We start from the raw sequence: 13668 nt of genomic DNA, 5'->3' as shown, positions 1-13668 counted from the left end.
TACCTATCACGATAATTCGTATAAGGAAAATCAGTGGCACCTAATAATTAGAAGCCAAGGACCTAGTGGTTATAATAACCCAAACACAGTCAAATCTGACAAAAGGTGTCACAATCTTGGATTGATGATTTTAATTTATTGCTACTTTTAACAGACGAAAACAATTAGCGTGGATTAAATGATAAAAAGACTAACCGAAATGGTTTCACTACTGTTAATTCTGATAACAAGGATTTGCTGCATTTCTTTTTGTATTTATTAATAAAAATTATTGAAATCTCTTGATGTCTAATAATACGCTTTAAGATGGTCGCCCATGTAAAAAAAGTGAAGTGAAGAAAAAGAAATTGATTTATAAATTCTTTGAAATATTTATGTTGCTTACACTAAATGAATCAACCCGCGAGGTTCCCAGTTAGAAGCTTCGCAAATAGTATGTAGTTCTGACAAAAGTAACACTGAATGATTAGTAAAACAAAGAAGCGTTATTATTTCTCTGAGCCAAAGGTTTCAAGCTTACAGTAATAGATCAAGTTTCGAACATGAATTAAATGACACTACTGCTTCATAATTATTTTATATGGCATTTTGCATTCTTCAAGAGAGAGATACTCAGTTAATATAATTTCTATTGATACGTATTAATATTTAAAAATTTGAATGCACTGAAAAACAATGAAATCTCATAGTAAAGTAATTCAGTTTAATTCAATATAATCAATAGTTTTCAACAACATCAGAGAAGAAGAAATACTTTTTGTTAATTTGGAATTCTGATCCAGGAATATCATTTAAAGATTTACAGTGCTATTTAATTTTAATGGTGTATTTCTGTTGTCAGTGCAACTGACGTCACAAACACAGCAGATCTATATGTAAATCTGCTCTTTTATACTAAAACATTATACGGTGCACTTGCATTAGTCAAGAAGCAAATTATAAAACCATGAAATGATGCTTATATTTCTGTTTGCATTCATCAATAATTCTTTTACATCTATGTCATATAACAGTACTTAAAATTCCATTCACAGTCATTAATTATTTCATTGTAATGCATACTTATCAGTAATTGTATTGCAATCGTCATGATAAAAAAACCTCAAAAGCACGTAACGGTATTTAAAATTAAATTTATGTTCATAATATACTCCACTGCATTCATTACTATATTTTATAAACTCTCATACTATTTGCATTCATCATATACTTTCAGTAATAATTTCATTGCATTCGTCATGATTAAAAAATTAAGCAATACTTAAAATTATATTTGCATCCAGTATTTCATTTATAGTGTACTATTTGTCGATTCGAGCAATTTTTCGATTCGAGCTTTTAACAATGTACTATTAAAAGAAGTTGACTTATATTCACTTTGCAGTAAAAAAATTATAAAACTCACGTGCAGATAACTTGTTTTTGACAGGATTTGAAATCATACCTAATAACAAATAGTCAGTGATCGTATTCATCCAGTTACTAACATTAAAGGTCATTAAGAAAGAATGTTAAAGATTTCTCACGAATCAAAAATCTTAATGTTTGATTTATTTGAATTAAACAACCAAGGAGAGAAATGAACAATTAACAGAAACTCAGTAACTTGAGAACTGAATAACTTGTAGCAAAACTAGAGATTCAGTTTGTAGAAAATTAAAACAATACTTCATTAACAGAAAGAAAACATTGAGAGCAAGATTATTTATTACATTTGCTGCTGAAATTTACCTAATTTGAAACCTCGAATCGGCATGCTAATTTTCAGTCTAAAGTTTCACTCAATATTTATTTAATATAACTCAATAATTTTCGTAAATCAATGTAAATGGAAATTACAGACACCAACTAATACTTAATACTCTATATATGATACTATAAAAAGGGAGGGTATTTAAAGCATGAATGCCAAAGCGACATAAAATGTGTAGTTAAGCCTTTCATTCAAAGCCTGTCTTAGAAAAGCGAAATTTATTCAAGAACTGTTTTCCTAACTTAAAAGAATACACATATTTATAGCTTACTCACCTTTACCTTACTAACATTTGACTTATTACCAAGCCAAACTGCTGAAAAACAACATGCTTTATCTACAATTTAAATCTACATTTTACATAGAATTCAGCAGTTGTAAACGAATATCGTTCACAGTCTCCGGAACTTGGAGTCTTGCTTCTACTTTTAAACTAGTATTTTGCGTCTGCGAAAGTAAAATTTTGTGCATTGAAGCCAAAAACAACTTCTTTAAACCAACATCCGTTTTATCTCGACCTTGTCTCCAGTCTAGCCTTCACGGGAAAATTACGAAATAAGTAAATAAGTGATAATAATATTAATAATAAATAAACCTTACGTCTTTACTATCTATAACCGTACAAGTGTTATTAATATTTTTGTGCATATATTTATTTACTATTTTTTATTCTCTTGTAGTTAATTCTCTCACGGTAGTGAAACACACACAATAACTGAGTGGTTATATAATTACTGAGTGGTTAATAACACAAGTATTGAGTGGTTATATTTCTAACCTCTCGCTGATAGCTCTTTTAAACAGTGTTTAGGAATAAATTCCTAAACAATCATCTGCTAACAACGGTAAGTTATCTTTTAAACGTGATTTGTACTCGTTGTTGTTTGAAAGCTTTCAAAAGTTTTAATAGCTAAATAATATATTCGATGTAACTTGAAGACATTTAAGTGACTATTTCTCCTAATATTTGGCATGCTTGCACGAAAGACTGTTTATGTATATAAGGGCTCTCTCCTTTCCGCGTATCTTCGTGGTGTAACTGAAAGCATGCCCGACCCGTATTCGGGAGGTCTGACGTTCGAATCCCGGCGAGAGCATAGCACATTTTTCACGTTCCTACATGGATGCAACCTAATGACTCCGGATATCTTAAGAAATGCATAACATAGCATTTATATTATCCAGTACCAAATAATCATAAAAATAAAAATAAGCATGTGCCATAAAAATCAGTTTTCTAAGCAGGACAACTTCTGAAATTTTAGAAATAATCCTTTTTTGAGGCGCTGTTTCAAAGCGATTGCTTATATTCAAAGATATATATACTGTTATATACTATACATACTATAATATAATAATGATATATATATACTATATATACTATATATATATATATATCATTATTAATTCGAGAACCCGAGTTTCCCTTTCAAAATCCGTTTTTTCAGCTCTTCTACACGATTTTTGTAAATGACTCTTAGAATCATCTTTATCATTCATTAAAACAAACAAGATTTTCAAAAGAATGGGTGACAAGGAAGCAAAATATTAAATTCTTATGATCAAACACCAGCGATATTCTTCATTCTAGATCTCGATCGCAAGCAAAATTAATAAATACTTTGTACTTGCAAAAAATTAAAAAAATATTTCAATATTTAAAAGCAGAAAATATTGAAGATGCAACTCAACTTTAATTCTAAACAGCAAATTAAAAAACCGAAATGTTGACAAGGTTTGTACCTCAAGATTTCTGTGTGCCACATATTAGGTTTATTCAATAGTCAGTGATATTATCTATATATCGAAATTATATACCATCTTTTGGAACAGCCGGTATAAGAGTAAGAATGCATGCACGTTTACTTACAAAGCAACTCAATTTGGCCTCTTCTCCGTCCATTACTTTGACTGGAGTTAAGGGAACTTTAAAGGTTGGTGCCTCAGATGAATCTTCTTCGGGTGGACCTGCAAGGATAAATTATATACACTGTTGAAACAAAAAACACTAGAACGTAACTTATTTCAATTAAGTTACACAACTTAAGTCAATTTTACGTTGTGAGACACAAACTATGTTAAAAAATATTAAGACCCATGAACACATATTTTTTTTTTTTCCTCAGCGAATTAAGATTCTTGGATACTTGATTGATAAAAGAATAACTATTTGAGATTAACTAAAAGCAAAAGAATAAAGTTGTATTTCTTGTTATCTTGAACGTAGAACCATTATAAAGAATAATATTCGCAATGGCCATCCAGCTTCTAAAGATTATCTACATTGAAGTCATATAAGAATATGTATCATAAAAAGTGGCAAACTTACTCTCAACGGTCAGGGTTGCTGTAGTGGTAGCTGCGCCGGCTTCATTGACTGCTTTGCAAGTATAGGCCCCACTGTCATCAGCAAAAGCTTCGCAGATAAGAAGAACCGACCTGTTATTTTCGCTGGTAATTTGGAAATCCCTGGAAGATTTGATGGGTTTCTTTTTGAAAGTCCATGTAAAAGTGGCCAGCGGGGATGCTACGACTTCTACCTCCATCTTAACTGGTTCTCCCTCCGGAACCAATTGAGACATAAGAGGAAGAGTAAAGATAGGAGGGACGGGTTCTGCTTTCGGTGACTCCACTTCGCCTGCAGAAGAAAAAAAGTTCATTCATTGTCTTTTGATATATGTGTAGTATTATATAAGTTATGCAGATCATTAACAGTTTGCGTAATTTATATACATGTATAATAATATTTGTAATTTAAATTATCTACCAAACATATTGCACAGTTTCCTACTTCTTTCTTAAATACTTTTCTTCCTTCCGATTTGGAAATATAAGTTCACACTCAACCATTGATATAAGCTTAAAATGGTTAATCTGAATTGCTAATTAGAAATAGAAAAAAATCTAAATTTTTTCTAGAATGCAAATCCTAAAATGAGCTCGAATCCTTCATATTAGAAAGGAAGAAGGAAAAGAAAAACATTTTTACTTAACATTAAAAGATTTTAAGGAAAGTAAAATCTGTATTTAATGGAAAATAGAATTATGAATATTGTTTTAAAAATAATCTTGTAATAATTAAGAGGATATAAACAAAATTTAGCAAATGAAGTGCGTAATTAAAAGCTTTAATTAACACTTTAACTACTATGAACATTTCAGAATGTCTTAGTAGTATGTTATCAACGTTCAAAGTTACCTAGAAAATCCGAAAGTTAGCTTCAAGACTTTTTTGAGATAGCACAACAGCGATTATTAGAAAATTTTAGAAGTTTTACAATTTTACAAGATGAATAGTGAATAGTTAAATAGTATAGTATTATGAGCTGCTATCATAGGTACCTTTATAAGAATAACGTGTTTTTTTTTTTTTTTTTTTTTTTTTTTTTTTTTTTTTTTGTAGAGGAAGTTTTTTGTTGCATGTCAATAAAACTAATCTTTTCTAAGTTATAAAGTTAAAATATTTAAATTAAAAAAGAAGTGTCTGAAGATTCAAATGACAAAAAGAAGCGAAGCTGTGATTTTTTCCCCTCCACGATTCATGGCCATTCAAAAATTCATCACTAATTTTAAAGAAATGTATTCTCACTGTTTTTCGCCTACAGTGTTAAAAATGGTGATATATCACATAATAGATTTTTAACAAACCATACATTAAAACTTTTAATTTTCATTCCTACAACAAAACAGACATTTTATCACCTTTTCCAAATAAGAGGACCATAACATTTTTAGTCTTTCAGCTCCTTTACAAGTTTATTTCAAAATTTTAACTTCTTTTTCTTTTCATTCTTTCAGGATAAACTATTGCTTCGAGTCAAGTTAAATTTCTAGGTTATTTTTTTCTTTTATTGATAATATTCATTGCTCAGTCCTTATATACATTTTTTAAGATTTTCCTTCGTAACAAAATTTGTAATATTCTTTATCGAATAGATTAACGTACATCGAGTAAAATAAAATAGTTCTAAAATCTTTCATAGACCATGGATATTATCACCAAAAAAGACAAAATAATGAAATCAAACTTTATTAATGATTGTTCACTCCTTTCCAATTGTTTAATTTTAATAAAATTACCCAAACACATTTTTGTTTATTAAAAAAATTACTTTTGGCAGCCATCAAAATCTGTGAATTACAATTAATGATTTTAGTTCCAGTCTTGTTCTTGTCAAATTATTACTTGCTTTGTTTCAAATATGCTTGAATATTTATTTTTTATTTAACAGATGGCATTAATTCCAGAAAAATAGAACAGAATCATTTTGCTGTTTGAGGAAAAGGGTTAGCCTCAGATTCCGTTGAAATCCATCGAGCTTTTCTATAAAACAAATGTCAAACTAATGCTAATTTAACTTAATTATTAATTTCTTATATATTCTCTTAGTTTTAATGTAACAAAAGTTACAAAAAGGTACAGGTGTTTGAAGTTAAATTTAGGAAAAAGTGTTAATATAAGTTCATCTCTCTTTTGCTTTCTTATCTCAAAGGAATTGTTAACAGAAAAATACGCTTAAAGTAATGTAATCACTTAATACTGAAATCCGTTTTTTTTGGGGGGGGCTTTACAAAAAAAATTGTACATTGTAAAATAACTTTTTCTATATAACTGAGTTAAGCAATTATTCCTTTAACTTTTAAAATTAGCAGTTAATTTGGAGGAGTATTATTATATTGGAGGAGTATATTGGAGGAGTAATTTGGAGGAGTATTTGGAGGAGTACATCAAGCTAATTAAATAATTTAAAATTTCCAAGGAATTATACCTTCTAATAAAAATAAATTTGCTCATTTTCACTCTCCTGAATACGATAGTCTCTTCAGTAAAATTTTTAAGTATGTAATTATAATTAATGTAGAAATCATTTGTGACAGAAGTTCAAATAACCTCATTTTATTTAGAACGTAACACTGAACAAACAGTAGAGGATATTTTAAAATATTTCAGAATATGACTCTTTTGAGCTTTTAAACTGCTACCAGTTTGGTCATGTGACATTTTTAAAAAGTATATAAAATTTGCATTTTTACACTGATTATCATAAAGGATTAATAAGTTACCACATTCTACTAAAGTTCATTCGTTAAAAAAGAAGAACTCCAGTTCTGTTGTATGCAAAATTAGCTTTGAGAAATTATCAAAATTATATGATTTACTCGATTTTCACCTGATGAAAAGAAACGGCGTAAACGTCAGTTTTAAAAATCATATAAAAATATTCATACTTCGTATTCCTGAAAATGGGAATTTGTTACCAAACCGTATAGTTTCAAGTTTTTTTTCCATGAAATAAAAATGAAATCTGGAATGAATTTCTGAAATTTACATGTTTGAATAACACGCGTAAACTATTTACCACATTTTGTATACTATCCTCATTTCTCCAAAGAATGTAATTTTGATTGAATAGTGATGTTTTCCTGTTTTGTTTCTCTAATCCATTACAAGAAACATTTTTCCTGTTTAAATTTTTCCTTTGAGTGATCGTTTAAGAATTTAAATTCTGCGTATTTTTATTAAAGATTTCGTGTAACCAAAATTTTATAATTTTTTAACACTATCGATTCCGCAGAAAACTAATGGTGAAATACTTTTGAAATATTAATATACAATGAATATTTCGTAGATAAGTAACTGTTTTCTCTATGTTGTTTTGAGAAAGAAGGAAACAATAACTTACTGACAACTTTCAGTGTAGCTGTAGTGGAGGCTTGCCCCGCTTTGTTAGTTGCTTTGACACCGTAAGTACCAGCATCATCCGGAAAGACTTCAGCTATCAGAAGTGTCGATTCTCCACCTTCTGTGGTCACTTTGAAATCCCTGGAGAGCTTCAGCTCCTCGTTATTACGATACCTGGCGAAAGGTATCAAATACTTTATTTGAAAAATTATTTCAAAAGTAATATTTTAAGAAATCTATTAGATATTTCACAACATTGAATCTATTCGTTTCTTACAGACAGATTTGCAAAATATATTTTATGAGCAACTTGCTATGATAATCAGTCATGGGGAAATACTTCATAACCTATGATTATATACCTATTTAGATATGATTAAATAATTTTGATGACCATTGCACATTCTTCAATTTTAAATGCACGTTTCGTCGAATTTCTTGTCTTCTTACGATTCATACCCTGCTAAAAATGCCCCATAGAAACCAGTAAAACTTTTTATGGGTACCCATAATATTTTATGGGTTTCTATTGACTTTTACTGGTTTCTGTTGGTCTCTGTTGGTTTTTCTTACTGGTTTCAGAATGACCCATAGAAACCAGTAAAACTTTCTACTGGTACCTATAGAATTTTTGATGGTCTCTACTGACTTTTACTGGTTTCTATTGATCTCTGTGGGTTTTTCTTACTGGTATCAATTGACACCCATACAACCAACATTTTTTTTCAATGTCAGAACTTTGTACTGGTTTGTATAGGTTTATATTGACTTTTACTGGTTTTCTTACTGGTATCAATATAATAATAAATCTTCTGTTGGTTTATATGGGTTTACGCTATTTTTTTATCTGACGTTAATAGATTTCTACCGATATATTCTTTTTTTTATCTGACGTTAATAGACTTCTAATTTTTTTATCTGACGTTAATAGACTTTATGTAAACAATAAAATTAACAGAATGAAAATATGATCTCTTTACGACCATCAGAGTAACCTGGAAACGCAGGTGGTCGTTTTAGAGAGGGTTTTTACTAAATATGTTTATTTATTTGATTTAAATTTTTTTTTCGGTAACAATAACAGTAATCATATACACCACACACAACGAGGTCTCTCTAAGGCGACCAGCCGCAAATAAAAATTCATCTTTGCAAGTGGTCGCCTTAAAGAGGTGATGCTCAATACCAATATATACTCCCGTTCTCAGAGATACGTTTATCTTTTACAGGTGGTCGTCTACTAGGGAGATTGCATCTACGGAATGAATCTCTCTAAGGCGACCAGCCACACTTGCAGAATTTTCTTTGTGAATGGTCGCCTTACAGAGCGAATATTCAATACCAAAGTATACTTATGTTTTCAGAAATACTGGTCTTTTTCAGGGCAGTCGTCTTAGGGAGTTGGTTCTCTGAATACACACACATAAGCACTTACATTTCTGATATTACAAATAAACACCGGTATCAACCTACATCTCTTTAACGCGAACAAGTCCATTCACAATCGCAAAACTTTTCTCCCTGTTAACGCTGACGTGAGGGAAAAAATTCCCCCTCCCTCCCCCACTCTCAGAAGTTTCCCAAACAAGCAATATGGCGCCGCTCTAGTTATTGTTGTGCGATGGTGGTGTTATTTTTTTCGTGGTTGTAGTAATGCAATATATTATTTACTATGATTTACTGTATTACAAATTTTACTATGTTTTACTGTTTAGAAACTAGTAATTAAATAATAAAATACCAGCACTGACTATGAATATACCACTAAAGCCATGCACGTGTAATCGTGTCTAATGTTTGAGAGAACGTTGCTGATAACTGACTAGTTGTGAAATGGAGTTTCTGTGCGTGAAATTGATTTTCCATCTTTACTTTTTCCTGAAAAACAATGTGCTTAAAGACTGAAAAGTGATAATTTCAGACTTGATAATTTGGTTCAGTGTGCAGATGCAGAAATATAGTTTTTGCATTCTACTGAAACTGCATTTTGGAAAATTTATTTTTTTGATTACAGTTTAGAAATACTTTTTCAAATCTTGGGAACTACTCTGATATGCACCCTCAAGTCGCCAAATATTTTTGGCGAGAAACTCCACGCTGCCATATTGCTATCTAAATTTTTTGTCTACATTTCGAACTCTAAGCCTAAAATATCTCCAAAAACAGGGTTTTTGCGAATGCAAAAACTACGTTTTGAGCACACAATTTAAGCTAAAAGTCCGAAACAAAAACGAAAAATTTAGATAGCAAAACCGTGAAGTTTCTAAAAAAAATTATTTGACAAGAGTCCATGTACACAGCGATATGTTTTAACTTAAAAAAACATCTACGAATGGCACAATCTAGGTAACGAACGACTCTACGAACTACGCACACCTCGCTTTAATAAATTAACATAACGACAATAAATTTCAAAGAATACCATGTACACAGCATCCTGTTTCAACTTAAAAAAAATCTACGAATTGCACAATTTAGGCAACAAACGAATCTACGAACTACGCACAACTCACTTTAATAAATTAACATAACAACAATAAATTTCAAAGAATACCATGTACACAGCATCCTGTTTCAACTTTAAAAAACATCTACGAATTGCACAATTTAGACGGTACGCACTAATCAACAAAATAACTAAAATGAATTTCAAACAATTCAAAAATACAACAATAACGACAGAAATTCATACTAAAAAAACAATGAGCATAACATTCTACAAAATAAGAACAAGAATAAAATAAAATGCACTTAGCATTAATGCTTTTTCGAACAGCAGAAATACCATACCACCTTTAACATGCCGCCACGTAATCACTATTGTATTTATATAACAGCCAGACACACTATCCAGAAAATTCATACTATGGTTCACAAATAATTACAAATCCCTACTTCTATCACGCACAGCCACTAAAAATAATCTCCCATACCCTCTTTCCACACCTCCAAATACCCATTGCTCCTCAACAGGATGGCCACGACGATATTTCCTTTTGCCGAACTTCAATTCAACAACAGGTTTGCCACACAACACGCAATCGCGCCAAAAACCAGCGCAGAATACATATCGCCACATTTGGTGAAATTAGGGCGTATATCAGAGTTGTACCAAAGCTTGTTCATGTAGATGCTTTATCATTTGAATATTATGTACTAATAAATTTGAGCATACCTTACTTAGAAATGATCTTGCATGATTCAATTTTCAATTTTTCGACTAATGTCATGTGGCCGAGCAAAAAGAATGTTTTTTTATGTTTTAAAAAATGTACTAATTATATTTCGCGAGCAAAAAAGGTAAGTTTTATTATTAATTTATAAACATTGAAATATTTAATGTGTTTATTACTTATTAAATGGGGTAGACAAGACATACAAGCTTAAGGAATCTTTTTTCCACTACTAAAATTATGTGAAAATTTAGATGATCATAGTAGCTTACATTGTTTTTTCTTTTTGGTCTATTTTTCTTTACAAGTATGAGACTAGAACCACATTTTTACATTAAATATTTTGTGCTATTTTGTTAAAACACATATAATCATTTTTATGCATACTTTAATTTTCATTATTATTAGTTTGATGAAGAAAATTTCATAAATTGCTTTTGAAATAAATAGATTTGTGAATAAGATTTATGAAATATTAAATGTACTAGTCTTGGGAGTATAAAAAGTGAATTATTTATTTGAAAAAAATTACATTAAGTTGAAACCTCATATAGTGGTTATTTTCTTAAATGACCAGCTCTGATAATGGCACATTTGTCAGGACAACAATTAAATAACAGGACTTAAAAAATCACTCATAGTTTTGTCAGGCTACAGGAAACTGGCATTATCTCGAATTGTGGAGTTGATTGTTTTAGGAACGTTTTGCTGTATAATCAATTGACTTCGGTGTAGTAATTTTTACGTGGATATGAATTTTGCAAAAGTAATTGAAAGTTTTTACGAGACAATTAAAACCAAAGCTTTTTGGATCATGAGACTTATAAGGGCACTGTTATAGCATTGCTTTCAAATATAGTTAGAGTAATATTTAAACATTATTTTCGGAAGCACTTCCACAGAAAATCCGGTTGTTCTCTGCAGATGAAAACCCATATAAATAAATCTTTTGTACAGCAATGCAGATCACAAACAGCATTGCTGTACAGCAATGTACAAATGGAGTTAAAATTACTGTCATTACAATTAAGCAAATATAGCTACATTTGTTTACAAAAAGTTATTATTGCTAAATACTGCACTACATAAATTTCATTTGGCATTGTAATTTCAGAAAATGCTCAGCATGAGGTATTTTTATATTATATAATCCACTGTCAAAAACAATAGCTACCTTTTCAGTACTTTAAATTTTACTATTTAGAATTTTTATGGTTCAAAATAATATTTCTATATATTTTCTAAAGTGTTCTTTCTACAATAGAAATCTAAATGACTTACACCTAAAACACTGACTCAAATTTATTCCAATAATGCATCGCTTTAATTAAATTTATGTTCCTTTGAGATGGTATATGAAAAACCTTGTGTAATAATAAATTATTAATATATATAGGTAAATGGTATTTTTATATATTTTTTCGGGTAAAGTGCAGAATCGCCCACTTATTTATTTGGCACTTTTTACAAAAGTAAAAAGAATTGGATTTTTGTCAATTTTCTTTTGACTTTTTAAGCGAAAATAGGTCGATGTGTACATGAATAAAGTCAAAGGAGTACATGAATAAAGACAAAGGAGAAAATAGGTCGATGTGTACATGGATACCGAGTATGTGCAATTCTTAAAAACACGCCAAGCAATGGGCGATTCTACACTTTCCCCATTTTTCTACAGGAATTTAGTTTCATTAAATTAGTTATTTAGTATAAATATGTGTATATGAGTATATTCATACTTATTCACATAGATGGAATTTTTACAATATGAAAGCTGATCTTTTTTACATCAAGAACTACATATAGTATAAATACCCATTATGTTATAGATTTTATTTATATAAAATCTGTGGATGATTATATAGCACTAAAAGTGTAATACGGAATAAAACATTATACGCAATGAGATATTTCCTTAATTCCCGAACTGTGCATTGAGAATTGGTATTTGTTGAGACTTGTAAATTTTTTAAAATTTGTTTTGCTACAATATAATTTATTGTATTTTGAGTATTATTAAGTTTATTATATGTTATCTTCATGTTTCATTTATCTTTTGAGAGATATAGGTAACATTCAAAGCATTGTAATAAGGGGTCGACACAGTGTTTGTATATTATTATTTCTTCACTACATTATATTCTAGGATTCATCCTTTCTTCCACGCAAAACATCTATGTGTATGCGTGTCATAATAAGCTGCAGGTTGTTACTATCAGTGGTAAGCGAGTTTTAAGGGGATAGCAAGTATGCTAAATTTGAACTCTATGTTAAGTTTCTAATTTGCAAGTCCCGTATTCTTTTTGCTTGTTTGTTAATAATGTTTCTCTTCCTGAAAATTTGGGTTTCTTCTAGTTTTGTTTTTTAATTTGGTTTAGTGCATTGTAGGTAACTTAAAATTTAAGCAGATGCTAGAAAGTACCATCCTTTGGCAATACATTTCTCATTAGGTATCAAATTGTTAAACAAGCTGATGTGATTAAATAAAATTGTTTAATTTCCCAATTAAAGAACTGAAATACAAATATATGCAGTGAGAGTGAGATACAGTACTATATGTATATATTTATAATGAAATTAATAATATATATACAGTCAAAGTAATGATTCGCAACCATCAAATGAAATGATATATATATATATATATATATATATGTAATAGATTCTGTAGTCGAATACAAGCAGCTGAATCTGTAATGAACAGCAAGAATTTTGATGGCTTAGAGATGTTGAAACTCCAATCCACAATGAATAAGAAATTTGGCAATCGAGGTTGATTTAATTCAACTTTTCTTTCAGCAAATATGTTGCAGCCACAAACAAGTTGGCACATTATTTATGCCTATTCCAAAAATTAACATTTTTGATAAATGTGTAGTAAGAAACAAGGAGCAAACAGACTGCAATCCAGCTAGGCCAAAGCGTAAAAAGCAAATGCGTTATGTTAAGGGTGAAATCTTAATTCAGACCGAGTTAATTTTGGTTCTCGATGCATTTTTACTCTTATTTGATAGTTAATACTGCTGTTAAACTACTATTGGCTGTTTGAGTTTTAGTTCCTT

At 30.0% G+C, this 13668-nt stretch overlaps 1 protein-coding gene across 1 annotated transcript in view; it reads right to left on the bottom strand.

The window, feature by feature from the left end:
* Positions 1-13668, bottom strand: part of LOC118183992 (uncharacterized) — a 543427-nt gene that overhangs the window by 139657 nt on the left and 390102 nt on the right. The window contains exons 122-124 of the mRNA XM_085809921.1: positions 7438-7610; positions 4083-4391; positions 3624-3721 (exon numbers count right to left, since the gene is read on the bottom strand). Of these exons, the coding sequence (XP_085666047.1) occupies positions 3624-3721; positions 4083-4391; positions 7438-7610 (580 nt within the window). The remainder of the gene's footprint in view (positions 1-3623; positions 3722-4082; positions 4392-7437; positions 7611-13668) is intronic.

The sequence above is a fragment of the Stegodyphus dumicola genome, chromosome 2 (assembly GCF_044657685.1).
Source record: "Stegodyphus dumicola isolate Sdum_Otavi_A_Nest chromosome 2, ASM4465768v1".
Classification (NCBI taxonomy): Eukaryota; Metazoa; Arthropoda; class Arachnida; order Araneae; family Eresidae; genus Stegodyphus; species Stegodyphus dumicola.
Note: the sequence above shows the minus strand (reverse complement) of the source record. Positions and strands in the feature narration are given on the sequence as shown.